The sequence below is a fragment of the Somniosus microcephalus genome, chromosome 12 (assembly GCF_052327205.1).
Source record: "Somniosus microcephalus isolate GS21.2 chromosome 12, FLI_Smic_1.0, whole genome shotgun sequence".
Classification (NCBI taxonomy): Eukaryota; Metazoa; Chordata; class Chondrichthyes; order Squaliformes; family Somniosidae; genus Somniosus; species Somniosus microcephalus.
In genome coordinates this window covers 217,936,774-217,962,913 of record NC_140998.1, presented here as the reverse complement: position 1 = coordinate 217,962,913, position 26,140 = coordinate 217,936,774, and the positions used below count along the sequence as shown (strand labels likewise).

The following is a 26,140-nucleotide window of genomic DNA, read 5'->3' as shown; positions in this document are numbered from 1 at the left end:
ATGGTTACGACCTCTCAGTTCTGGTATCATTCTTGTGAATCCACCCAATGTTGTGAAGTGATCTCCTGATCTGCCTTTCAGAAGCGACTAATTCCAGTGCTTCGCTTAACAAGATCGACTATTATGTGGATGAAGATGGCGAGCTTACGAGGGGTGATGAAGAAAATCCTACCTTCCTGGGTAAGCGTAAATCCTTCCAGACCCCCGCGCAAGGGATCTCAGGGCCGTATTAGCTTTAGGGGTAATATTATGGATTGCTGCTGGTGGTGAGGCTGTCACTCATGTTAAATGCAAGTGGAAGGACCTTGTCCATAATATTATACTTGGTTGGCACCCCATCCACCACCTTAAAGAACAGCTCAGAGGCTGGGTATTCTGCGGCGAGTGTCTCACCTCCTGACTCCCCAAAGCCTTTCCACCATCTACAAGGCACAAGTCAGGAGTGTGATGGAATACTCTCCACTTGTCTGGATGAGTGCAGCTCCAACAACACTCAAGAAGCTCGACACCATCCAGGACTAAGCAGCCCGCTTGATTGGCACCCCATCCACCACCTTAAACATTCACTCCCTCCACCACCGGCGCACCGTGGCTGCAGTGTGGACCATCTACAAGATGCACTGCAGCAACTCGCCAAGGCTTCTTCGGCAGCACCTCCCAAACCCGCGATCTCTTCCACCTCGAAGGACAAGGGCAGCAGGCGCCTGGGAACACCACCACCTCCAAGTTCCCCTCCAAGTCGCACACACCATCCTGACTTGGAAATATATCGGCCATTCCTTCATCGTCACTGGGTCAAAATCCCAGAACTCCCTCCCGAACAGCACTGTGGGAGCACCTTCACCACACGGACTGCACAGCTCGAGAAGAATCTATTTGATATATATTAATGAGCTGGACTTGGGTATACAGGGCATAGTTTCAAAGTGTGCAGATGACACAAAACTCAGAAATGTAATAAACAGTGATGAGGATAGTAACAGACTTCAGGAGGACATCGACAGACTGGCGAGATGGGCAGACAGGCGGCAGATGCAGTTTAACGCAGAGAAGGGTGAAGTGATTCATTTTGGTGGGAAGGGTGAGGAGAAACAATACAAACTAAAGGCTACAATTCTAAAGGGAGTACAGGAACAGAGAGACCTAGGAGTGTACGTACACAAGTCTTTGAGGATGGCGGGACTAGTTGAGAAGGCTGTTAATAAAACACACGTCATCCTGGGCTTTATTAATAGAGACAGAGAGTACAAAAACAAGGAATTTATTTCTAACCCCTTTATCAAATACTGGTTAGACCCCAGCTGGAGTATTGTGTCCAATTCTGGGCACCACACACTTTAGGAAGGATGTCAAGGCCTCAGAGAGGGGTGCGGAGGAGATTGACCAGAATGGTTCCAGGGATGAGGGACTTCAGTGATGTGGAGAGACTGGAGAAGTTGGGGTTGTTCTCCTTAGAGCAGAGAAGGTTAAGGAGGAGATTGACCAGAATGGTCCCAGGGATGAGGGACTTCAGTGATGTGGAGAGACTGGAGAAGCTGGGGTTGTTCTCCTTAGAGCAGAGAAGGTTAAGGGGAGATTGACCAGAACGGTCCCGGGGATGAGGGACTTCAGTGATGTGGAGAGACTGGAGAAGCTGGGGTTGTTCTCCTTAGAGCAGAGAAGGTTAAGGGGAGATTGACCAGAATGGTCCCAGGGATGAGGGACTTCAGTGATGTGGAGAGACTGGAGAAGCTGGGGTTGTTCTCCTTAGAGCAGAGAAGGTTAAAGGGAGATTGACCAGAATGGTCCCAGTGATGAGGGACTTCAGTCATGTGGAGAGACTGGAGAAGTTGGGGTTGTTCTCCTTAGAGCAGAGAAGGTTAAGGGGAGATTGACCAGAATGGTCCCAGGGATGAGGGACTTCAGTCATGTGGAGAGACTGGAGAAGTTGGGGTTGTTCTCCTTAGAGCAGAGAAGGTTAAGGGGAGATTGACCAGAATGGTCCCAGGGATGAGGGACTTCAGTGATGTGGAGAGACTGGAGAAGCTGGGGTTGTTCTTCTTGGAGCAGAGAAGGTTAAGGGGAGATTGACCAGAATGGTACCAGGGATGAGGGACTTCAGTGATGTGGAGAGACTGGAGAAGCTGGGGTTGTTCTCCTTAGAGCAGAGAAGGATAAGGGGAGATTGACCAGAATGGTACCAGGGATGAGGGACTTCAGTGATGTGGAGAGACTGGAGAAGCTGGGGTTGTTCTCCTTAGAGCAGAGAAGGTTAAGGGGAGATTGACCAGAATGGTCCCAGGGATGAGGGACTTCAGTGATGTGGAGAGACAGGAGAAGCTGGGTTTGTTCTCCTTAGAGCAGAGAAGGTTAAAGGGAGATTGACCAGAATGGTCCCAGGGATGAGGGACTTCAGTCATGTGGAGAGACTGGAGAAGTTGGGGTTGTTCTCCTTAGAGCAGAGAAGGTTAAGGGGAGATTGACCAGAATGGTCCCAGGGATGAGGGACTTCAGTGATGTGGAGAGACTGGAGAAGCTGGGGTTGTTCTCCTTGGAGCAGAGAAGGATAAGGGGAGATTGACCAGAATGGTACCAGGAATGAGGGACTTCAGTGATGTGGAGAGACTGGAGAAGCTGGGGTGGTTCTCCTTAGAGCAGAGAAGGTTAAGGGGAGATTGACCAGAATGGTCCCAGGGATGTGAGACTTCAGTGATGTGGAGAGACTGGAGAAGCTGGGGTTGTTCTCCTTAGAGCAGAGAAGGTTAAGGGGAGATTGACCAGAATGGTCCCAGGGATGAGGGACTTCAGTGATGTGGAGAGACTGGAGAAGCTGGGGTTGTTCTCCTTGGAGCAGAGAAGGATAAGGGGAGATTGACCAGAATGGTACCAGGAATGAGGGACTTCAGTGATGTGGAGAGACTGGAGAAGCTGGGGTGGTTCTCCTTAGAGCAGAGAAGGTTAAGGGGAGATTGACCAGAATGGTCCCAGGGATGAGGGACTTCAGTGATGTGGAGAGACTGGAGAAGCTGGGGTGGTTCTCCTTAGAGCAGAGAAGGTTAAGAGGAGATTTAATAGAGGCGTTCAAAATCATGAGGGGTTCTGATGGAGTAAATAAGGAGAAATTGTTTCCAGTGGCAGGAGGGTCGGTAACCAGAGGACACAGATTGAAGGTGATTGACAAAAGAACCACAGGCGACATGAGGAATTGAGGATAAGAACAAACTTGCATCTCCCCAGCGCCTTTCCCCACCTCAGGACGTCCCAAAGCGCTTGACAGCCAATGAAGGACTGTTTTTGAAGTGTGGTCACTGTTGTAATGTAGGAAACGCGGCAGACAATTTGCGCACAGCAAGCTCCCACAAACAGCAATGTGATAATGACAATAAGAACTCCCATTTATCCAGCGCCTTCAATGTAGTAAAACGTCCCAAGGTGCTTCACAGGAGCGATTATCAAACACCAATTTGACACCGAGCCACATCAGGAGATATTAGGACAGGCGACCCGAAGCTGAATCAAAGAGGTCGGTTTTAAGGAGCGTCTTAAAGGAGGAGGAGGTTACAGAAATAGGGAGGGGTGTACGGGCTGGAGGAGGTTACAGAGATAGGGAGGACTGTAGGGGCTGGAGGAGGTTTCAGAGATAGGGAGGGTTGTAGGGGCTGGAGGAGGTTACAGAGATAGGGAGGGTTATAGGGGCTGGAGGAGGTTACAGAGATAGGGAGGACTGTAGGGGCTGGAGGAGGTTTCAGAGATAGGGATGGTTGTAGGGGCTGGAGTGGGTTACAGAGATAGGGAGGGTTGTAGGGGCTGGAGGAGGTTACAGAGATAGGGAGGACTGTAGGGGCTGGAGGAGGTTTCAGAGATAGGGATGGTTGTAGGGGCTGGAGTGGGTTACAGAGATAGGGATGGTTGTAGGGGCTGGAGGAGGTTACAGAGATAGGGATGGTTGTAGGGGCTGGAGGAGGTTACAGAGATAGGGAGGGTTATAGGGGCTGGAGGAGGTTTCAGAGATAGGGAGGGTTGTAGGGGCTGGAGGAGGTTACAGAGATAGGGAGGGTTGTAGGGGGCTGGAGGAGGTTACAGAGATAGGGAGGGTTGTAGGGGCCAGAGGGGGATACAGAGATAGGGAGGGTTGTAGGGCTGGAGGAGGATAAAGAGATAGGGAGGGTTGTAGGGGCTGGAGGGGGATACAGAGATAGGCAGGGTTGTAGGACTGGAGGAGGATACAGAGATAGGGAGGGTTGTAGGGGCCGGAGGGGGATACAGAGATAGGCAGGGTTGTAGGGCTGGAGGAGGATACAGAGATAGGCAGGGTTGTAGGACTGGAGGAGGATACAGAGATAGGGAGGGTTGTAGGGGCCTAAGGGGGATACAGAGATAGGCAGGGTTGTAGGGCTGGAGGAGGATACAGAGATAGGGAGGGTTGTAGGGCTGGAGGAGGATACAGAGATAGGGAGGGTTGTAGGGGCTGGAGGAGGTTACCGAGATAGGGTAGGTTGTAGGGGCTGGAGGAGGTTACAGAGAAAGGGAGCGTTGTAGTGGCTGGAGGAGGTTACAGAGATAGGGAGCGTTGTAGGGGCTGGTGGTGGTTGCAGAGATAGGGAGGGTTGTAGGGGCTGGAGGAGATTACAGAGATAGGGAGGGTTGTAGGGGGCTGGTGGAGGTTACAGAGATAGGGAGGGTTGTAGGGGGTTGGAGTGCGTTACAGAGATAGGGAGGGTTGTAGGGGGCTGGAGGAGGTTACAGAGATAGGGAGTGTTGAAGGGGGCTGGAGGGGGTTACAGAGATAGGGAGGGTTGTCGGGGCTGGAGGAGGTTACAGAGATAGGGAGGGTTGTCGGGGCTGGAGGAGGTTACAGAGATAGGGAGGGTTGTCGGTGCTGGAGGAGGTTACAGATATAGGGAGAGTAGTAGGGGCTGGAGGAGGTTACAGAGATAGGGAGGGCTGTCGGGGCTGGAGGAGTTTACAGAGATAGGGAGGGTTGTCGGGGCTGGAGGAGGTTACAGAGCTAGGGAGAGTTGTCGGGGCTGGAGGAGGTTACAGAGATCGGGAGGGTTGTCGGGGCTGGAGGAGGTTACCGAGATAGGGAGGGTTGTAGGGGCTGGAGGAGATTACAGAGATAGGGAGCGCTGTAGGGGCTGGAGGAAGTTACAGAGATAGGGAGCATTGTAGGGGCTGGAGGAAGTTACAGAGATAGGGAGCATTGTAGGGGCTGGAGGAGGTTACAGAGATAGGGAGCGTTGCAGGGGCTGGTGGTGGTTGCAGAGATAGGGAGGGTTGTAGCGGGCTGGAGGAGGTTACAGAGATAGGGAGGGTTGTAGGGGACTGGAGCAGGTTACTGAGATAGGGAGGGTCGTAGGGGCCTGGAGGAGGTTGCAGAGATAAGGAGGGTTGTAGGGGCTGGAGGAGGTTACAGAGATAGGGAGGGGTGTAGGGGCTGGAGGAGATTACAGAGATAGGGAGGGTTGTTGGGGCTGGAGGACGTTACAGAGATAGGGAGCGTTGTAGGGGCTGGAGGAAGTACAGATATAGGGAGCATTGTAGGGGCTGGAGGAGATTACAGAGATAGGGAGGGTTGTGGTGGCTGGAGGAGGTTACAGAGATAGGGAGGGTTGTTGGGGCTGGAGGAGGTTGCAGAGATAGGGAGGGCTGTAGGGGCTGGAGGAGGTTACAGAGATAGAGAGGGTTGTAGGGGCTGGAGGTGGTTACCGAGATAGGGAGGGTTGTAGGGGCTGGAGGAGATTACAGAGATAGGGAGCGTTGTAGGGGCTGGAGGAAGTTACAGAGATAGGGAGCATTGTAGGGGCTGGAGGAGGTTACAGAGATAGGGAGCGTTGCAGGGGCTGGTGGTGGTTGCAGAGATAGGGAGGGTTGTAGCGGGCTGGAGGAGGTTACAGAGATAGGGAGGGTTGTAGGGGACTGGAGGAGGTTACTGAGATAGGGAGGGTCGTAGGGGCCTGGAGGAGGTTACAGAGATAAGGAGGGTTGTTGGGGCTGGAGGAGGTTACAGAGATAGGGAGGGTTGTAGGGGCTGGAGGAGATTACAGAGATAGGGAGAGTTGTAGGGGCTGGAGGAGGTTACAGAGATAGGGAGGGTTGTAGGGGCTGGAGGAGGTTGCAGAGATAGGGAGGGTTGTAGGTGCTGGAGGAGTTTACAGAGATAGAGAGGGTTGTAGGGGCTGGAGTTGGTTACAGAAATAGGGAGGGTTGTAGGGGCTGGAGAAGGTTACAGAGATAGGGAGGGTTGTAGGGGGCTGGAGGAGGTTATAAAGATAGGGAGGGTTGAATCCGCTGGAGGAGGTTACAGAGATAGGGTGGGTTGTAGGGGGCTGGTGGAGGTTACAGAGATAGGGAGGGTTGTAACGGTTGGAGGAGGTTAAAGAGATAGGGAGGGTTGTAGGGCCTGGAGGAGGTTACAGAGATAGGGAGGGTTGTAGGGGCCTGGAGGAGGTTACAGAGATAAGGAGGGTTGTAGGGGCTGGAGGAGGTTACAGAGATAGGGAGGGTTGTACGGGACTGTAGGAGGTTACACAGATAGGGAGGTTTGTAGGGGCTGGAGGAGGTTAGAGAGATAGGGAGGGTTGTAGGGGCTGGAGGAGGTTACAGAGATAGGGAGCTTTGTACGGGGCTGGAGGAGGTTACAGAGATAGGGAGTGTTGTAGGGGCTGGCGGAAGTTACAGAGATAGGGAGGGTTGTAGGGGCTGAGGAGTTTACAGATAGGGGTTTAGGGGCTGGAGGAGGTTACAGAGATAGGGAGGGTTGTAGTGGCTGGAGGAATTTACAGAGATAGGGAGGGTTGTATGGGCTGGAGGAGTTTACAGAGATAGAGAGGATTGCAGGGGCTGGTGGAGGTTACAGAGATAGGGAGGGTTGTAGGGGCTGGAGGAGGTTACAGAGATAGGGAGGGTTGTAGGGGCTGGAGGAGGTTACAGAGATAGGGTTGTAGGGGCTGGAGGAGGTTATGGAGATAGGGAGGGTTGTAGGGGCTGGAGGAGGTTACAGAGTTAGGGAGGGCTGTAGGGGCTGGAGGAGGTTACAGAGATAGGGAGGGTTGTAGTGGCTGGAGGAGATTACAGAGATAGGGAGGGTTGTAGGGGCTGGAGGAGGTTACAGAGATAGGGAGGGTTGTAGGAGCTGGAGGAGGTTACAGTGATAGGGAGTGTTGTAGGGGCTGGAGGAGGTTACAGAGATAGGGAGAGTTGTAGGTGCTGGAGGAGGTTACAGAGATAGGGAGGGTTGTAGGGGCTGGAGGAGGTTACAGAGACGGGTAGGGTTGTAGGGGCTGGAGGAGTTTACAGAGATAGGGAGGGTTGTTGGGGGTTGGAGGAGGTTACAGAGATAGGGAGGGTTGTTGGGGGTTGGAGGAGGTTACAGAGATAGGGAGGGTTGTAGGGGCTGGAGGAGGTTACAGAGATAGGGAGGGTTGTAGGGGGTTGGAGGAGGTTACAGAGATAGGGAGGGTTGTTGGGGGTTGGAGGAGGTTACAGAGATAGGGAGGGTTGTAGGGGGTTGGAGGAGGTTACAGAGATAGGGAGGGTTGTAGGGGCTGGAGGGGGTTGCAGAGATAGGGAGGGTGGCGAGGAGGCCGTGGAGGGACCAGATAATCTTTTAGTGATGTAGTTTGAGGAATAATCGATGTTTCAAGGACGCTGCGTTAGGCTATGAAGATTTGCTCAGATCTCCGTTGCCGCCGGTTGAGACTTTTTGTTTCTTTTTGCAGGACGGTACGATGATGTCGGAAATGGTGAGTGTGAAATCAACCCAGGAACAGGCTTTCGAGAGCGAGTCACGTGGGGAGTGATGGAGAGGGAAGGGAGTTACGTGGGGAGTGATGGAGAGGGGAGGGAGTTACGTGGAGAGTAATGGGGAGGGATGGGGTTAGGTGGGGTTGGGGGGGAGGGAGTTACGTGGAGAGTGATGGAGATGGGAGGGAGTTACGTGGAGAGTAATGGGGAGGGAGGGGGTTACGTGGGGTTAGCGGGGAGGGAGTTATGGGGAATTAGCGGGGAGGTAATTACGTGGGGTTAGGGAGGGGGAGGGAGTTATGCGGGGTTAGAGAGGGAAGGAGGGGGGTAATATCTCGCTGTAGAGACAATGGATGCACTCCCAGTCTAATCACAATCCCGGCGTTCCCTGCAGGCGCCCTGGGGGAGCAGAAAGAATACTACGACGACGTCGTGGGTAAGAATCCAGGAGACCTGGAGCTACAGGAGCTGAAAGGTGAGGATCCCTGAGTGTGTTTGATTTGGAGATTCGAGGGGGCGGCGATGGGGGTGCGGGTGGGCAGTGGGGGAGGTCAATGATGGCAGACTAGACTGACCCGAGACCTTGTGCCCCTTGTCTGCCCTGCAGGAGGTGATCAGGAGAGCTACGACGATGTGGATGACTCGGACGGGACAGCAGGTGATGACCTCGTGCAGATTTTGACCATTCCCGCAAAGCTGCTAAACTCGGAGATGCAATGTGGGGCGGGGGTGGGGGGGGGTGGGCTGCATGCAAGGATCTAGACACTGACCTTGCAACTCGGTGCAACCGAGGTTCAATCCCCGCCCCCTCCTGGCTGAACATATCCTTTTAGTCTTGACGGGAAGTTCGTCAGTCTCGAACCGGGACTCGGTGTGTCTGTGTGCTGAGTTAGGACCTGCCCTGGGAGTGTTTGACGGGACTGTGTAGAGGGGGCTTTACTCTGTATCTAACCCTGTGCTGTACCTGCCCTGGGAGTGTTTGATGGGACAGTGTAGAGGGAGCTTTACTCTGTATCTAACCCGTGCTGTACCTGTCCTGGGGGTGTTTGATGCGACAGTGTAGAGGGAGCTTTACTCTGTATCTAACCTGTGCTGTACCTGCCCTGGGAGTGTTTGATGGGTCAGTGTAGAGGGAGCTTTACTCTGTATCTAACCCGTGCTGTACCTGCCCTGGGAGTGTTTGATGGGACAGTGTAGAGGGAGCTTTACTCTGTATCTAACCCGTGCTGTACCTGTCCTGGGGGTGTTTAATGCACAGTGTAGAGGGAGCTTTACTCTGAATCTAACCCGTGCTGTACCTGCTCTTGGAGTGTTTGATGGGACAGTGTAGAGGAAGCTTTACTCTGTATCTAACCCGTGCTGTACCTGTCCTGGGAGTGTTTGATGGGACAGTGTAGAGGGAGCTTTACTCTGTATCTAACCCGTGCTGTACCTGCCCTGGGAGTGTTTGATGGGACAGTGTAGAGGGAGCTTTACTCTGTATCTAACCCGTGCTGTACCTGCCCTGGGAGTGTTTGATGGGACAGTGTAGATGGAGCTTAGGGCCTCGGCAACAGAAGGCACGACCACCAATGTTTGAGCAATTATAATCAGGGATGCTCAAGAGGGCAGATTTAGAGGAGCGCAGATATCTCTGGGGGTTTTGGGTCTGGAGGAGATTACAGAAATAGGGAGGAGCGAGGAGGCCATTGAGTGATTTGAAAACGAGGATGAGAATTTTGAAATCGAGGTGTTGCTTAACCGGGAGCCAATGTAGGTCAGCGAGCACAGGGGTGATGGGTGAACGGGACTTGGTGCGAGTTAGGACACGGGCAGCCGAGTTTTGGATGACCACAAGTTTACGTAGGGTGGAATGTGGGAGGCCGGCCAGGAGTGCATTGGAATAGTCAAGTCTGGAGGGGACAAAGGCATGGATGAGGGTTTCAGCAGCGGATGAGCTGAGGCGAGGGCGGAGACGGGCGATGTTACGGAGGTGGAAGTAGGCGGTCTTAGTTATGCCGCGGATATGTGGTCAGAAGCTCATTTCAGGGTCAAATATGACACCAGGGTTGCGAACAGTGTGGTTCAGCCTCAGACAGATGTTAGGGAGAGGGATGGAGTCGGTGGCTCGGGAACGGAGTTTGTGGCAGGGACCGAAAACAATGGCTTCGGTCTTCCCAATATTTAATTGGAGAAAATTTCTGCTCATCCAGAACTGGATGTCGGACAGTCTGACAATTTAGAGACCGTGGAGGGGTCGAGAGACGTGGTAGTGAGGTAGAGCTGGGTGTCGTCAGCGTACATGTGGAAACTGACGCTGTGTTTTCGGATGATGTCGCCGAGGGGCAGCATGTAGATGAGAAATAGGAGGGGCCAAAGGATAGATCCTTGGGGGACACCAGAGGCAATGATGTGGGAGCGGGAAGAGAAGCTGTTGCAGGTGATTCTCTGGCTCCGATTAGATAGATAAGAATGGAACCCGGCGAGTGCAGTCCCACCCAGCTGGACGACGGTGGAGAGGCGTTGGAGAAGGATGGAGTGGTCAACCGTGTCAAAGGCTGCAGACACGTCGAGAAGGACGAGGAGGGATAGTTTACCTTTGTCGCAGTCAGAAAAAATGTCATTTGTGACTTTGATGAGAGCCGTTTCGGTACTGTGGCAAGGGCGGAAACCGGATTGGAGGGATTGAAACATGGAATTGCGGGAAAGATGGGCACGGATTTGAGAGCGACAACACGTTCAAGGACTTTGGAGAGGAATGGGAGGTTGAAATACTTGCCATAGAGGGAGTGCAACGAAGGTTCACTGGTTCCTGGGATGGGGGTATTGCCCTATGAGGAGAGATTGAGTAGACTAGGCCGATATTCTCTTGAGTTTAGAAGAATGAGAGGTGATCTCATTGAAACATGTCAGATTCTGAGGGGGATTGACAGGGTAGATGCTGAGAGGCTGTTTCCCCCTGGCTGGGGAGTCTAGAACCAGGGGTCACAGTCTCAGGATAAGGGCTCAGCCATTGAGGACTGAGATGAGGAGGAATTTCTTCACACAGAGGGCGGTGAATCTTTGGAATTCTCTACCCCAGAGGGCTGTGGAGGCTCAGTCGTTGAGTATATTCAAGGCTGAGATCGATAGATTTTTGAATATTAAGGGAATCGAGGGATATGGGGATAGTGCAGGAAAGTTGAGTTGAGGTCGAAGATCAGCCGTGATCTCATTGAATGGCGGAGCAGGCTCGAGGGGCCGAATGGCCGACTCCTGCTCCTATTTCTTATGTTCTTATGTTCTTATATTTTATTGACAAATTGCAGGACCCAGCAGCGATCCAATTTACAAGACTGGGAAGGAATATTACGATGATGTCGAAGTGGGTGGCTCACTGAAAGACGGTTATGGAGAAAAAGGTAGCTTATGATACATAACTCCACAACGTAACCATTCTACTCATGTACTCTACTCTGCTAGACCACACTTGGAGCACTGTGCACAGTCCCGGTCTCCGTATACCTTGGTTAGACCACACTTGGAGCACTGTGCACAGTCCCGGTCTCCGTATACCTTGGTTAGACCACACTTGGAGCACTGTGCACAGTTCTGGTCTCCGTATACCTTGGTTAGACCACACTTGGAGCACTGTACACAGTCCCGGTCTCCGTATACCTTGGTTAGACCACACTTGGAGCACTGTACACAGTCCCGGTCTCCGTATACCTTGGTTAGACCACACTTGGAGCATTGTGCACAGTTCTAGTCTCTGTATACCTTGGTTAGACCACACTTGGAGCATTGTGCACAGTTCTGGTCTCCATATACCTTGGTTAGACCACACTTGGAGCTCCGTGCACAGTTCTGGTCTCCATATACCTTGGTTAGACCACACTTGGAGCACTGTGCACAGTTCTGGTCTCCATATACCTTGGTTAGACCACACTTGGAGCACTGGGCACAGTTCTGGTCTCCATATACCTTGGTTAGACCACACTTGGAGCACCGTGCACAGTCCCGGTCTCCATATACCTTGGTTAGACCACACTTGGAGCACTGTGCACAGTTCTGATCTCCATATACCTTGGTTAGACCACACTTGGAGCACTGTGCACAGTTCTGGTCTCCATATACCTTGGTTAGACCACACTTGGAGCACTGTGCACAGTTCTGGTCTCCATATACCTTGGTTAGACCACACTTGGAGCACCGTGCACAGTTCTGGTCTCTGTATACCTTGGTTAGGCCACACTTGGAGCACTGTGCAGAGTTCTGGTCTCCATATACCTTGGTTAGACCACACTTGGAGCACCGTGCACAGTTCTGGTCTCTGTATACCTTGGTTAGGCCACACTTGGAGCACTGTGCAGAGTTCTGGTCTCCATATACCTTGGTTAGACCACACTTGGAGCACTGTGCACAGTTCTGGTCTCCGTATACCTTGGTTAGACCACACTTGGAGCACTGTGCACAGTTCTGGTCTCTGTACACCTTGGTTCGACCACACTTGGAGCACTGTGCACAGTTCTGGTCTCCATATACCTTGGTTAGACCACACTTGGAGCACTGTGCACAGTTCCGGTCTCCATGTACCAAATAGGATGGAAAGGTTGCAAATGGCCTGTTTGTGTGCTGTAAATTGGATGTCATTCTAGTATCATTATTTTTTGAAGTTGTTATCCACACGTCCTGGGTTTTGATCTTGACCAGGATGTGTTTCTGGGGAAGGGGGTGGAATGACTTGGGATCGTAACCCAGCAAGAGTAAAGGTCTTCAGGAGAGGGAAAGAACATATTTTTTGGCCATGATAAATGTGGAACTGCTGCATTTATGTAGCGCCTTTAACATAGTAAAACATCTCAAGGCTGCACACGAGCGTAAATCAGACAAAATTTGACAGCGAGCCACATCAGGAGATATTAGGACAGGCGATCAAAAGCTTGGTCAGAGAGGGAGGTTTTAAGGAGCGTCTTAAAGGAGGAGAGAGAGGCGGAGAGGTTTAGGGAGGGAATTCCAGAGTTCGGGGCCCAGGCGGCTGAAGGCACGGCCGCCAATGGTGGAGCGATGGAAATCGGGGGATGCTCAAGAGGCCGGAACTGGAGGAGCGCAGAGATCTGGGAGGGTTATAGGGCTGGAGGAGGTTACAGAGATAGGGAGGGTTGTAGGGGCTGGAGGAGGCTACAGATATAGGGAGGGTTGTAGGGGCTGGAGGAGGTTACAGAGATAAGGAGGGTTGTAGGGGGCAGGAGGTTACAGAGATAGGGAGGGTTGTAGGGGCTGGAGGAGGTTACAGAGATAGGGAGGGTTGTAGGGGCTGGAGGAGGTTACAGAGATAGGGAGGGTTGTAGGGGGCTGGAGGAGGTTACAGAGATAGGGAGGGTTGTAGGGGCTGGAGGAGGTTACAGAGATAGGGAGGGTTGTCGGGGCTGGAGGAGGTTACAGAGTAGGGAGGGTTGTAGGGGCTGGAGGAGGTTACAGAGATAGGGAGGGTTTTAGGGGGCTGGAGGAGGTTACAGAGGATAGGGAGGGTTGTAGGGGCTGGAGGAGGTTACAGAGATAGGGAGGGGTGTAGGGGCTGGAGGAGGTTACAGAGATAGGGAGGTTTGTCGGGGCTGGAGGAGGTTACAGAGATAGGGAGGGTTGTCGGGGCTGGAGGAGGTTACAGAGATAGGGAGGGTTGTTGGGGCTGGAGGAGGTTACAGAGATGGGGAGGGTTGAAGGGGGCTGGAGGGGGTTACAGAGATAGGGAGGGTTGTCGGGGCTGGAGGAGGTTACAGAGATAGGGAGGGTTGTCGGGGCTGGAGGAGGTTACAGAGATAGGGAGGGTTGTCGGGGCTGGAGGAGGATACAGAGATAGGGAGGGTTGTAGGGGCTGGAGGAGGTTACAGAGATAGGGAGTGTTGTAGGGGCTGGAGGAGGTTACAGCGATAGGGAGGGTTGTCGGGGCTGGAGGAGGTTACAGAGATAGGGAGAGGTGTAGGGGCTGGAGGAGGTTACAGAGATAGGGAGGGTTGTAGGGGGATGGAGGAGGTTACAGAGATAGGGAGGGTTGTAGGGGCTGGAGGAGGTTACAGAGATAGGGAGGGTTGTCGGGGCTGGACGAGGTTAAAGAGATAGGGTGGGTTGTCGGGGCTGGCGGAGGTTACAGAGGTAAGGAGGATTGTAGGGGCTGGAGGAGGTTACAGAGATAGGGAGGGTTGTCGGGGCTGGAGGAGGTTACAGAGATAGGGAGGGTTGTCGGGGCTGGAGGAGGTTACAGAGATTGGGAGGGTTGTAGGGGCTGGAGGAGGTTACAGAGATAGGGAGGGTTGTCGGGGCTGGAGGAGGTTCTCCTGTAACTGTGGTAGGATCTGACCTGTATCCTCTCTCTCTCTGCCTCTTTCTCTTCATCAGATTCTCACCTTGGCTCCCGTCAGAAGGCGGTGATGAATTGCTACGATGACGTGGGACGGCGTACTGCCGTGGCAACAGGTAGCAGAGATTGCTGTCCCGTGGGAAGCTAAGCGAGATTAACGGGTCACGTGAACTCGTGAAGACTGCAGCATAGAAGCAGGGGGAGAGAAGTGGGTTCCGAAGCACACCATCTCATCTGCCTCGTAGTCTGTCCTGACGAGTTGCCGGTGGCAGCCAGTCACGTTACGTCTACTCAACTCCATCCCGGCGTTTATGCTCCACACGAGTCTCCTCCACCCCTCTTCATCTCACCCCGTCAACACCAGCCTCCTCCCACCCCTCTTCATCTCACCCCATCAACACCAGCCTCCTCCCACCCCTTCTTCATCTCACCCCATCAACACCAGCCTCCTCCCACCCCTCTTCATCTCACCCCATCAACACCAGCCTCCTCCCAACCCACTTCATCTCACCCCATCAACACCAGACTCCTCCCACCCCTCTTCATCTCACCCCATCAACACCAACCTCCTCCCACCCCTCTTCATCTCACCCCGTCAACACCAGCCTCCTCCCACCCCTCTTCATCTCACCCCATCAACACCAGCCTCCTCCCAACCCTCTTCATCTCACCCCATCAACACCAGCCTCCTCCCACCCCTCTTCATCTCACCCCATCAACACCAGCCTCCTCCCACCCCTCTTCATCTCACCCCATCAACACCAGCCTCCTCCCAACCCTCTTCATCTCACCCCATCAACACCAACCTCCTCCCACCCCTCTTCATCTCACCCCGTCAACACCAGCCTCCTCCCACCCCTCTTCATCTCACCCCATCAACACCAGCCTCCTCCCAACCCTCTTCATCTCACCCCATCAACACCAGCCTCCTCCCACCCCTCTTCATCTCACCCCGTCAACACCAGCCTCCTCCCACCCCTCTTCATCTCACCCCGTCAACACCAGCCTCCTCCCACTTCTCTTCATCTCACCCCGACAACACCAGCCTCCTCCCACCTATCTTCATCTCACCCCATCATCACCGGCCTCCTCCCACCCCTCTTCATCTCACCCCATCAACACCAGAGGAGAATTGTTTTTACGCAGCGAGTTGTTGTGATCTGGAACGCGCTGCCTGAAAGGGCGGTGGGAGCAGATTCAATAGTAACTTTCAAAAGGGGGATTGGAGAAATACTTGATGGGGAAAAATTCACAGGGCTGTGGGGAAAGAGCAGGGGGGAGTGAGACTAATTGGAGAGCTCGGTCAAAGAGCCGGCCCAGGCACGATGGGCCGAGTGGCCTCCTCCTGTGTGCTGTGTGGTTCGATGGCTCGAACTAAAAGGACTAGTCTTGAACATTAAGTATGAATGAAGGAGCTGGCAGCACAGTGCAATCCAAGGTGGATTTTTGACCCAATCACAATTTGTTTAAAGGACATTACGATGATGTTGAAAGTGAGGCCGTGGCAAGACGAGGGAGTTACGAGAATGTTCCCGATTGCAGCTCAGGTCCGACACAGAAAAGTGAACTCACAGCAGGTAAGGAACTACGTTCGTTTGTTCATTGAGACTCACGGAGAGTAACTCACGGATATAATCTGTCGCTGCCATTCGTTCTACTTTCCTATTGCACTCCCACCACGGGTTAAATACAGAGTAAATCTCCCTCTACACTGTCTCATCAAACACTCCCAGGGCAGGTACAGCACGGGTTAGATACAGAGTAAAGCTCCCTCTACACTGTCCCATCAAACACTCCCAGGGCAGGTACAGCACGGGTTAGATACAGAGTAAAGCTCCCTCTACACTGTCCCATCAAACACTCCCAGGGCAGGTACAGCACGGGTTAGATACAGAGTAAAGCTCCCTCTACACTGTCCCATCAAACACTCCCAGGGCAGGTACAGCACAGGGTTAGATACAGAGTAAAGCTCCCTCTACACTGTCCCATCAAACACTCCCAGGGCAGGTACAGCACGGGTTAGATACAGAGTAAAGCTCCCTCTACACTGTCCCATCAAACACTCCCAGGGCAGGTACAGCACGGGTTAGATACAGAGTAAAGCTCCCTCTACACTGTCCCATCAAACACTCCCAGGGCAGGTACAGCACGGGTTAGATACAGAGTAAATCTCCCTCTACACTGTCTCATCAAACACTCCCAGGGCAGGTACAGCACGGGTTAGATACAGAGTAAAGCTCACTCTACACTGTCCCATCAAACACTCCCAGGACAGGTGCAGCATGGGTTAGATACAGAGTAAAGCTCCATCTACACTGTCCCATCAAACACTCCCAGGGCAGGTACAGCACGGGTTAGATACAGAGTAAAGCTCCCTCTACACTGTCCCATCAAACACTCCCAGGGCAGGTACAGCACAGGTTAGATACAGAGTAAAGCTCCCTCTGCACTGTCCCATCAAACACTCCCAGGGCAGGTACAGCACGGGTTAGATACAGAGTAAAGCTCCCTCTACACTGTCCCCATCAAACACTCCCAGGGCAGGTACAGCACAGGTTAGATACAGAGTAAAGCTCCCTCTACACTGTCCCATCAAACACTCCCAGGGCAGGTGCAACACGGGTTAGATACAGAGTAAAGCTCCCTCTACACTGTCCCATCAAACACTCCCAGGGCAGGTACAGCACGGGTTAGATACAGAGTAAAGCTCCCTCTACACTGTCACTTCAAACACTCCCAGGGCAGGTACAGCACTGGTTAGATACAGAGTAAAGCTCCCTCTACACTGTCCCATCAAACACTCCCAGGGCAGGTACAGCATGGGGTTAGATACAGAGTAAAGCTCCCTCTACACTGTCCCATCAAACACTCCCAGGACAGGTACAGCACGGGATAGATACAGAGTAAAGCTCCCTCTACACTGTCCATCAAACACTCCCAGGGCAGGTACAGCACGGGTTAGATACCAGAGTAAAGCTCCCTCTACGCTGTCCCATCAAACACACCCAGGGCAGGTACAGCACGGGTTAGATACAGAGTAAAGCTCCCTCTACACTGACCCATCAAACACTCCCAGGGCAGGTACAGCACGGGTTAGATACAGAGTAAATCTCCCTCTACACTGTCCCATCATACACTCCCAGGGCAGGTATAGCACGGGTTAAATACAGAGTTAAGCTCCCTCTACACTGTCCCATCAAACACTCCCAGGGCAGGTACAGCATGGATTAGATACAGAGTAAAGCTCACTCTACACTGTCCCATCAAACACTCCCAGGGCAGGTACAGCACGGGTTAGATACAGAGTAAAGCTCCCTCTACACTGTCCCATCAAACACTCCCTGGGCAGGTACAGCACAGGTTAGATACAGAGTAAAGCTCCCTCTGCACTGTCCCATCAAACACTCCAGGGCAGGTACAGCACGGGTTAGATACAGAGTAAAGCTCCCTCTACACTGTCCCCATCAAACACTCCCAGGGCAGGTACAGCACGGGTTAGATACAGAGTAAAGCTCTCTCTGCACTGTCCCCATCAAACACTCCCAGGGCAGGTACAGCACGGGTTAAATACAGAGTAAAGCTCCCTCTGCACTGTCCCATCAAACACTCCCAGGGCAGGTACAGCACGGGTTAGATACAGAGTAAATCTCCCTCTACACTGTCCCATCAAACACTCCCAGGGCAGGTACAGCACGGGGTTAGATACAGAGTAAAGCTCCCTCTACACTGTCCCATCAAACACTCCCAGGGCAGGTACAGCACGGGTTAAATACAGAGTTAAGCTCCCTCTACACTGTCCCATCAAACTCTCCAGGGCAGGTACAGCACGGGTTAGATACAGAGTAAATCTCCCTCTACACTGTCCATCAAACACTCCCAGGGCAGGTACAGCACGGGGTTAGATACAGAGTAAAGCTCCCTCTACACTGTCCCATCAAACACTCCCAGGGCAGGTACAGCACGGGTTAGATACAGAGTAAAGCTCCCTCTACACTGTCCCATCAAACACTCCCAGGGCAGGTACAGCACGGGGTTAGATACAGAGTAAAGCTCCCTCTGCACTGTCCCATCAAACACTCCCAGGGCAGGTACAGCACGGGTTAGATACAGAGTAAAGCTCCCTCTACACTGTCCCCATCAAACACTCCCAGGGCAGGTACAGCACGGGTTAGATACAGAGTAAAGCTCTCTCTGCACTGTCCCCATCAAACACTCCCAGGGCAGGTACAGCACGGGTTAAATACAGAGTTAAGCTCCCTCTACACTGTCCATCAAACTCTCCCAGGGCAGGTACAGCACGGGCTAGATACAGAGTAAATCTCCCTCTACACTGTCCCATCAAACACTCCCAGGGCAGGTACAGCACGGGTTAGATACAGAGTAAAGCTCCCTCTACACTGTCCCATCAAACACTCCCAGGGCAGGTACAGCACGGGTTAGATACAGAGTAAAGCTCCCTCTACACTGTCCCATCAAACACTCCAGGGCAGGTACAGCACCGGGTTAGATACAGAGTAAAGCTCCCTCTACACTGTCCCATCAAACACTCCCAGGGCAGGTACAGCACAGGGTTAGATACAGAGTAAAGCTCCCTCTACACTGTCCCATCAACACTCCCAGGGCAGGTACAGCACGGATTAGATACAGAGTAAAGCTCCCTCTACACTGTCCCATCAAACACTCCCAGGGCAGGTACAGCACGGGGTTAGATACAGAGTAAAGCTCCCTCTACACTGTCCCATCAAACACTCCCAGGGCAGGTACAGCACGGGTTAGATACAGAGTAAAGCTCCCTCTACACTGTCCCATCATACACTCCCAGGGCAGGTACAGCACGGGGTTAGATACAGAGTAAAGCTCCCTCTACACTGTCCCATCAAACACTCCCAGGGCAGGTACAGCACAGGTTAGATACAGAGTAAAGCTCCCTCTACACTGTCCCATCAAACGCTCCCAGGGCAGGTACAGCATGGGTTAGATACAGAGTAAAGCTCCCTCTACACTGTCCCATCAAACACTCCCAGGGCAGGTACAGCACGGGTTAGATACAGAGTAAAGCTCCCTCTACACTGTCCCATCAAACACTCCCAGGGCAGGTACAGCACGGGTTAGATACAGAGTAAAGCTCCCTCTACACTGTCCCATCAAACACTCCCAGGGCAGGTACAGCACGGGTTAGATACAGAGTAAAGCTCCCTCTACACTGTCCCATCAAACACTCCCAGGGCAGGTACAGCACGGGGTTAGATACAGAGTAAAGTTCTCTCTACACTGTCCCATCAAACACTCCCAGGGCAGGTACAGCACGGGTTAGATACAGAGTAAAGCTCCCTCTACACTGCCCCATCAAACACTCCCAGGGCAGGTACAACATGGGTTAGATACAGAGTAAAGCTCCCTCTACACTGTCCCATCAAACACTCCCAGGGCAGGTACAGCACGGGTTAGATACAGAGTAAAGCTCCCTCTACACTGTCCCATCAAACACTCCCAGGGCAGGTATAGCACGGGTTAGATACAGAGTAAAGCTCCCTCTACACTGTCCCATCAAACACTCCCTGGGCATGTATACAGAGGGTGTAAGATGGTGTACCGTGGAGTGTTTGTTGATGTGACGGAACGCCGAACTCTGACTGAAGCATAATTTCCTTGCAGCAGTTTCCGTTGATGTCCATTGTCTGGACCAAGAGCGTGCGCACGATTACGAGAATGTGGCTGGCTGCCCCTCAGCCCCTCCTTGTTCAGGCGAGTTCCCGGCAGTTATGTGACTCGGTCCCTCACTCAACTGTTCCGCTCCGGCTGGCCGGCTTGTACTTTGTCCAAGCGTCGCGTAAGCTAGCTTATCAAGACTGAATGGAGCACGATGAGGTGCCTTGCTCCAATTCCGGCCTCTCGCACATCCCCCCCGATTTCCATCGCTCCACCATTGGCGGCCATGCCTTCAGCCGCCTGGGCCCCGAGCTCTGGAATTCCCTCCCTAAACCTCTCCGCCTCTCTCTCCTCCTTTAAGACGCTCCTTAAAACCGATCTCTTTGACCCAGCCTTTGGCCACCTGTCCTAATATCTCCTGATGTGGCTCGCTCTCAAATTTTGTCTGATTTACGCTCCTGTGAAGCACCTTGGGACGTTTTAGTACGTTAAAGGCACTATATAAATGCAGCTTGTTGTTGTTACACCTGAAATGTCACCAATCCGTGACCAAAAATTGTGACAACAGGAAGTCGAGTTTGTAGACAGGAAGTGTAGGCCTGGCACGTACATTTTAAACCGTTTTCGAGATCTATAAGTTAATGTGTTTGTTTTTCAGAGTCCAAGAATGAGCAGTCTCAACCTGACTCTACTGCTGGCTCTCAATGACTTGGAGTCGTGTTCGGTCCTTGGAGCCTCTTGTAGCTGGTATGTGTCTCGTGCTGTACAGAGGGGTGTTGCATTCATTAAACTTTACATTACAAAGTATTATAAAAGCACGGAATCAGGCCTTTCGGCCCCGCAGCTCCGTGCCAGTGTTTATGCTCCACACCAGCCTCCTCCCACCTCTCTTCACCTCACCCCATCAACACCAGCCTCCTCCCACCTCTCTTCACCTCACCCCATCAACACCAGCCTCCTCCCACCCCTCTTCATCTCACCCCATCAACACCAGCCTCCTCCCACCTCTCTTCATCTCACCCCATCAACACCAGCCTCCTCCCACCCCTCTTCATCTCACCCCATCAACACCAGCCTCCTCCCACCCCTCTTCATCTCACCCCATCAACACCAGCCTCCTCCCACCTCTCTTCATCTCACCCCATCAACACCAGCCTCCTCCCACCTCTCTTCATCTCATCCCGTCAACACCAGCCTCCTCCCACCTCTCTTCATCTCACCCCATCAACACCAGCCTCCTCCCACCCCTCTTCATCTCACCCCATCAACCCCAACCTCCTCCCACCCCTCTTCATCTCATCCCATCAACACCAGCCTCCTCCCACCCCTCTTCATCTCATCCCATCAACACCAGCCTCCTCCCACCCCTCTTCATCTCACCCCATCAACACCAGCCTCCTCCCACCCCTCTTCATCTCACCCCATCAACACCAGCCTCCTCCCACCCCTCTTCATCTCACCCCATCAACACCAGCCTCCTCCCACCCCTCTTCATCTCACCCCATCAACACCAGCCTCCTCCCACCCCTCTTCATCTCGCCCCATCAACAACAGCCTCCTCCCACCCCTCTTCATCTCACCCCATCAAACAAGCCTCCTCCCACCCCTCTCCATCTCACCCCATCAACACCAGCCTCCTCCCACCCCTCTTCATCTCAGCCCATCAACACCAGCCTCCTCCCACCCTTCTTCATCTCACCCCATCAACACCAGCCTCCTCCCACCCATCTTCATCTCACCCCGTCACCACCAGCCTCCTCCCACCCCTCTTCATCTCACCCCATCAACACCAGCCTCCTCCCGCCCCTCTTCATGTCACCCCATCGACACCAGCCTCCTCCCACCCCTCTTCATTTCCCCTGTCAACACCAGCCTCCTCCCACCCCTCTTCATCTCACCCTATCAACACCAGCCTCCTCCCACCCCTCTTCATCTCACCCCATCACCAGCAGCCTCCTCCCACCCCTCTTCATCTCACCCCATCAACACCAGCCTCCTCCCACCCCTCTTCATCTCACCCCATCAACACCAGCCTCCTCCCACCCCTCTTCATCTCACCCCATCGACACCAGCCTCCACCCACCCCTTATCACCTCCCCCGTCAACACGAGCCTCCTCCACCCCTCTTCATCTCACCCCATCAACACCAGCCTCCTCCCACCCCTCTTCATCTCACCCACGAACACCAGCCTCCTCCCACCTCTCTTCATCTCACCCCATCAACACCAGCCTCCTCCCACCTCTCTTCATCTCACCCCATCAACACCAGCCTCCTCCCACCACTCTTCATCTCCCCCCGTCAACACCAGCCTCCTCCCACCCCTCTTCATCGCACCCATCAACACCAGCCTCTTCCCACCCCTCTTCATCTCATCCCGTCAACACCAGCCTCCTCCCACCCCTCTTCATCGCACCCATCAACACCAGCCTCCTCCCACGCCTCTTCATCTCATCCCGTCAACACCAGCCTCCTCCCACCCCTCTTCATCTCACCCCATTAAACCAGCCTCCTCCCACCCCTCTTCATCTCACCCAATCAAACCAGCCTCCTCCCACCCCTCTTCATCTCCCCCCGTCAACACCAGCCTCCCCCCACCCCTCTTCATCTCATCCCGTCAACACCAGCCTCCTCCCACCCCTCTTCATCGCACCCATCAACACCAGCCTCCTCCCACCCCTCTTCATCGCACCCATCAGCACCAGCCTCCTCCCACCCCTCTTCAGCTCACCCCATCAACCCCAACCTCCTCCCACCCCTCTTCATCTCATCCCATCAACACCAGCCTCCTCCCACCCCTCTTCATCTCACCCCATCAACACCAGCCTCCTCCCACCCCTCTTCATCTCACCCCATCAACACCAGCCTCCTCCCACCCATCTTCATCTCACCCCATCAACATCAGCCTCCTCCCACCCCTCTTCATCTCGCCCCATCAACACCAGCCTCCTCCCACCCCTCTTCATCTCACCCCATCAAACAAGCCTCCTCCCACCCCTCTCCATCTCACCCCGTCAACACCAGCCTCCTCCCACCCCTCTTCATCTCACCCCATCAACACCAGCCTCCTCCCACCCTTCTTCATCTCACCCCATCAACACCAGCCTCCTCCCACCCATCTTCATCTCACCCCGTCACCACCAGCCTCCTCCCACCCCTCTTCATCTCACCCCATCAACACCAGCCTCCTCCCGCCCCTCTTCATGTCACCCCATCGACACCAGCCTCCTCCCACCCCTCTTCATTTCCCCCGTCAACACCAGCCTCCTCCCACCCCTCTTCATCTCACCCTATCAACACCAGCCTCCTCCCACCCCTCTTCATCTCACCCCATCACCAGCAGCCTCCTCCCACCCCTCTTCATCTCACCCCATCAACACCAGCCTCCTCCCACCCCTCTTCATCTCACCCCATCAACACCAGCCTCCTCCCACCCCTCTTCATCTCACCCCATCGACACCAGCCTCCACCCACCCCTCTTCATCTCACCCCACGAACACCAGCCTCCTCCCACCCCTCTTCATCTCACCCCATCTACACCAGCCTCCTCCCACCCCTCTTCATCTCACCCCATCAACACCAGCCTCCTCCCACCCCTCTTCATCTCACCCCACGAACACCAGCCTCCTCCCACTCCTCTTCATCTCACCCCATCAACACCAGCCTCCTCCCACCCCTCTTCATCTCGCCCCATCACCATTTCCTTCTATTCCTTTCTCCCTTGTGTGTTTATCCAGCTTCCCCTTAAATGTATCTCTGCTCTTCGCCTCGACCACTCCCTGTGGTAGCGAGTTCCACATTCTCACCACTCTCTGGGTAAAGATGTTTCTTCATATCCTATAATCCTGAAAGGGTCATAGAGGCAGGAACCCTCACAACATTCAAGAAGCATTTAGATGAGCACTTGGAACGCCACAGCATACAAGGCTACGGACCAAGTGCTGGAAAATTGGATTAGAATAGACAGGGCTTGATGGCCGGCACAGACACAATGGTCCGAAGGGTGATTGGGCAGATGCATGGCAAATGCAGTATAATGTGGATAAATGCGAGGTTATCCACTTCGGTGGCAAAAACAGGAAGACAGATTATTATCTGAACGGTAATAGATTGGGAAAAGGGGAAGTGCATCGAGACCTGGGTGTCCTTGTGCACCAGTCGCTGATGGTAAGCATGCAGGTGCAGCAGGCGGTTAAGAAGGCAAATGGTATGTTGGCCTTCATAGGGAGAGGATTCGAGTACAGGAGCAAGGATGTCTTGCTGCATTTGTACAGGGCCTTGGTGAGACCACACCTTGAGTATTGTGTGCAGTTTTGGTCACCTTATCTGAGGAAGGATGTTCTTGCCATGGAGGGAGTGCAGCGAAGATTCACCAGACTGATACCTGGGATGGCAGGAATGACGTATGAGGAGATTGGGTCGATTGGGCTTATACTCGCTGGAGTTTAGAAGAATGAGATGGGATCTCATTGAAACTTATAAAATTCTAACAGGACTAGACAGAGTGGATGCAGGAAGGATGTTCCCGATGGCCGGGGAATCCAGAACCAGGGGTCACAGTCTAAGGATAAGGGGTAAGCCATTTAGGACAGAGATGAGGAGGAATTTCTTCACCCAGAGAGTGGTGAACCTGTGGAATTCTCTACCACACAAGGCAGTGGAGGCCAATTCATTAAATATATTCAAGAAGGAGTTAGATATATTTCTTAAGGCTAAAGGGATCAAGGGATATGAGGAGAAAACAGGGACAGGGTACTGAATTTGGATGATAAGCCATGATCGCATTGAATGGCGGAGCAGGCTCGAGGGGCCGAATGGCTGACTCCTGCTCCTATCTTCTATGTTTCTATTCTCTGTGCTGTATAACTGTATGATCTGATTGAATGGCGGAGCAGGCTCGAGGGGCCGAATGGCCGACTCCTGCTCCTATCTTCTATGTTTCTATTCTCTGTGCTGTATAACTGTATGATCTGATTGAATGGCGGAGCAGGCTCGAGGGGCCGAATGGCCGACTCCTGCTCCTATCTTCTATGTTTCTATTCTCTGTGCTGTATAACTGTATGATCTGATTGAATGGCGGAGCAGGCTCGAGGGGCCGAATGGCCGACTCCTGCCCCTGTTTCTCACGTTCTTGTGTTGTACGAGGAGCTTCTGCTGATAGTCCGCTTGGGTTAATCCAACCTTCACGCCTCTCCATTCTCTCTCTTCACAGGACTCTGAGCGAAGCACGCCGCCCCCGGGGGGAATCCCAGCATCGCAACTGGCGACCGCGTCAGGCCTCCTGAACGTCAATGCCGAGGGCGACGGCCGTCTGTCCAAAATAATGCAAAAAATGGCTTTCCGAATTAGCGAATAGATATTTGACCGAAGAATGGGGAGGGAAAATCTGATCGTCATGCCCCTTTAAGGGGACAGTGGAGGACGCCTTTAATTTGGGGACGGGGCGGGGGTGGGGGCAGCCAGTACCAACAGACAACGGACTTGTAACACGTTAGAGAAACGAGGGAATGCAAACGTTCTTGAGGGTCGGTGCGATTCGTACCGATGGTGTTTTGTAGCCTGTTTTTTTTTTAACGTGGCCACTAAAGCTTGCGGAGACCAAACGCAGATTGGGCGACCGCTTTGCGGAACACCTCCGTTCAGTACGTAAGGGTTGACCCCGAGCTTCCGGTGGCCTGTCACTTTAATTCGCCGCCCCATTCCCACTCCGACCTCACCGTCCTTGGCCTCTTGTATTGTTCCACGGAAGCTCAGCGTAAACTCGAGGAACAGCACCTCATCTTCCGATTAGGCACTTTACAGCCTTCCGGACTCAATATCGAGTTCAACAACTTCAGATCATAACCTCGGCCCCTATCATATTTTAATATTTTTTATCCACACTTTTAGTTTGTGACTGTTCCCCTTTCTTCTCTCTCCCACATGGCAACTGTCTCTCACTCTGCCAGTGCATTTCACACCTCATCGAGAGCCATTGTTTGTATCTTTACCTGTCCTATTACCATCTGGTCTCGCCTTGAGTATCTCTTAATGTCTCTTCTTTCATCCCCTCCCCCATTTCCCAGCCTTTTAATCTGTTTCATTTCCTGCCTTTTCTCTCAGTCCTGACGAAGGGTTTCAACCCGAAACGTTGACTCTATTTCCTCTCCACGGATGTTGCCTGGCCTGCTGAGTTTTTCCAGCGTTTTCTGTTGTTATTTCGGATTTCCAGCACCCGCAGTATTTTGCTGTCGCTCGTGTAGTCTCGTTTGGCCGTCGAGGACTAGAAATTCCTCCCGGGTGGCGGCGGCGATTGCAGTCAGTGGGACTGAAGACCAGGCGCGGCCCGCGCAACGGGCGGGCACTCCTCCGCCGCGGCCCGAGACCAATTTTCTAGGCCGCCTCGTTTCAGGCCAAATCAGTAAGCATGTAGAAGCATTGAAAGCTCTTGCCAAAGCCGCCAGATTTGTAGA

The 26,140-nt window shown here is 53.2% G+C and overlaps 1 protein-coding gene across 1 annotated transcript; it reads left to right on the top strand.

The window, feature by feature from the left end:
• Positions 1 to 25,107, top strand: LOC147110123 (uncharacterized). The gene is made up of 10 exons (XM_086002470.1): positions 1 to 23; positions 59 to 180; positions 7,701 to 7,724; positions 8,120 to 8,200; positions 8,333 to 8,383; positions 11,013 to 11,105; positions 14,080 to 14,157; positions 15,514 to 15,618; positions 20,349 to 20,437; positions 24,901 to 25,107. Exons 1-9 carry the CDS (start codon positions 1 to 3, stop codon positions 20,396 to 20,398), a joined length of 627 nt encoding a protein of 208 aa, XP_085858596.1. The 3' UTR covers positions 20,399 to 20,437; positions 24,901 to 25,107.
• The last annotated feature ends 1,033 nt before the right edge of the window (positions 25,108 to 26,140 follow it).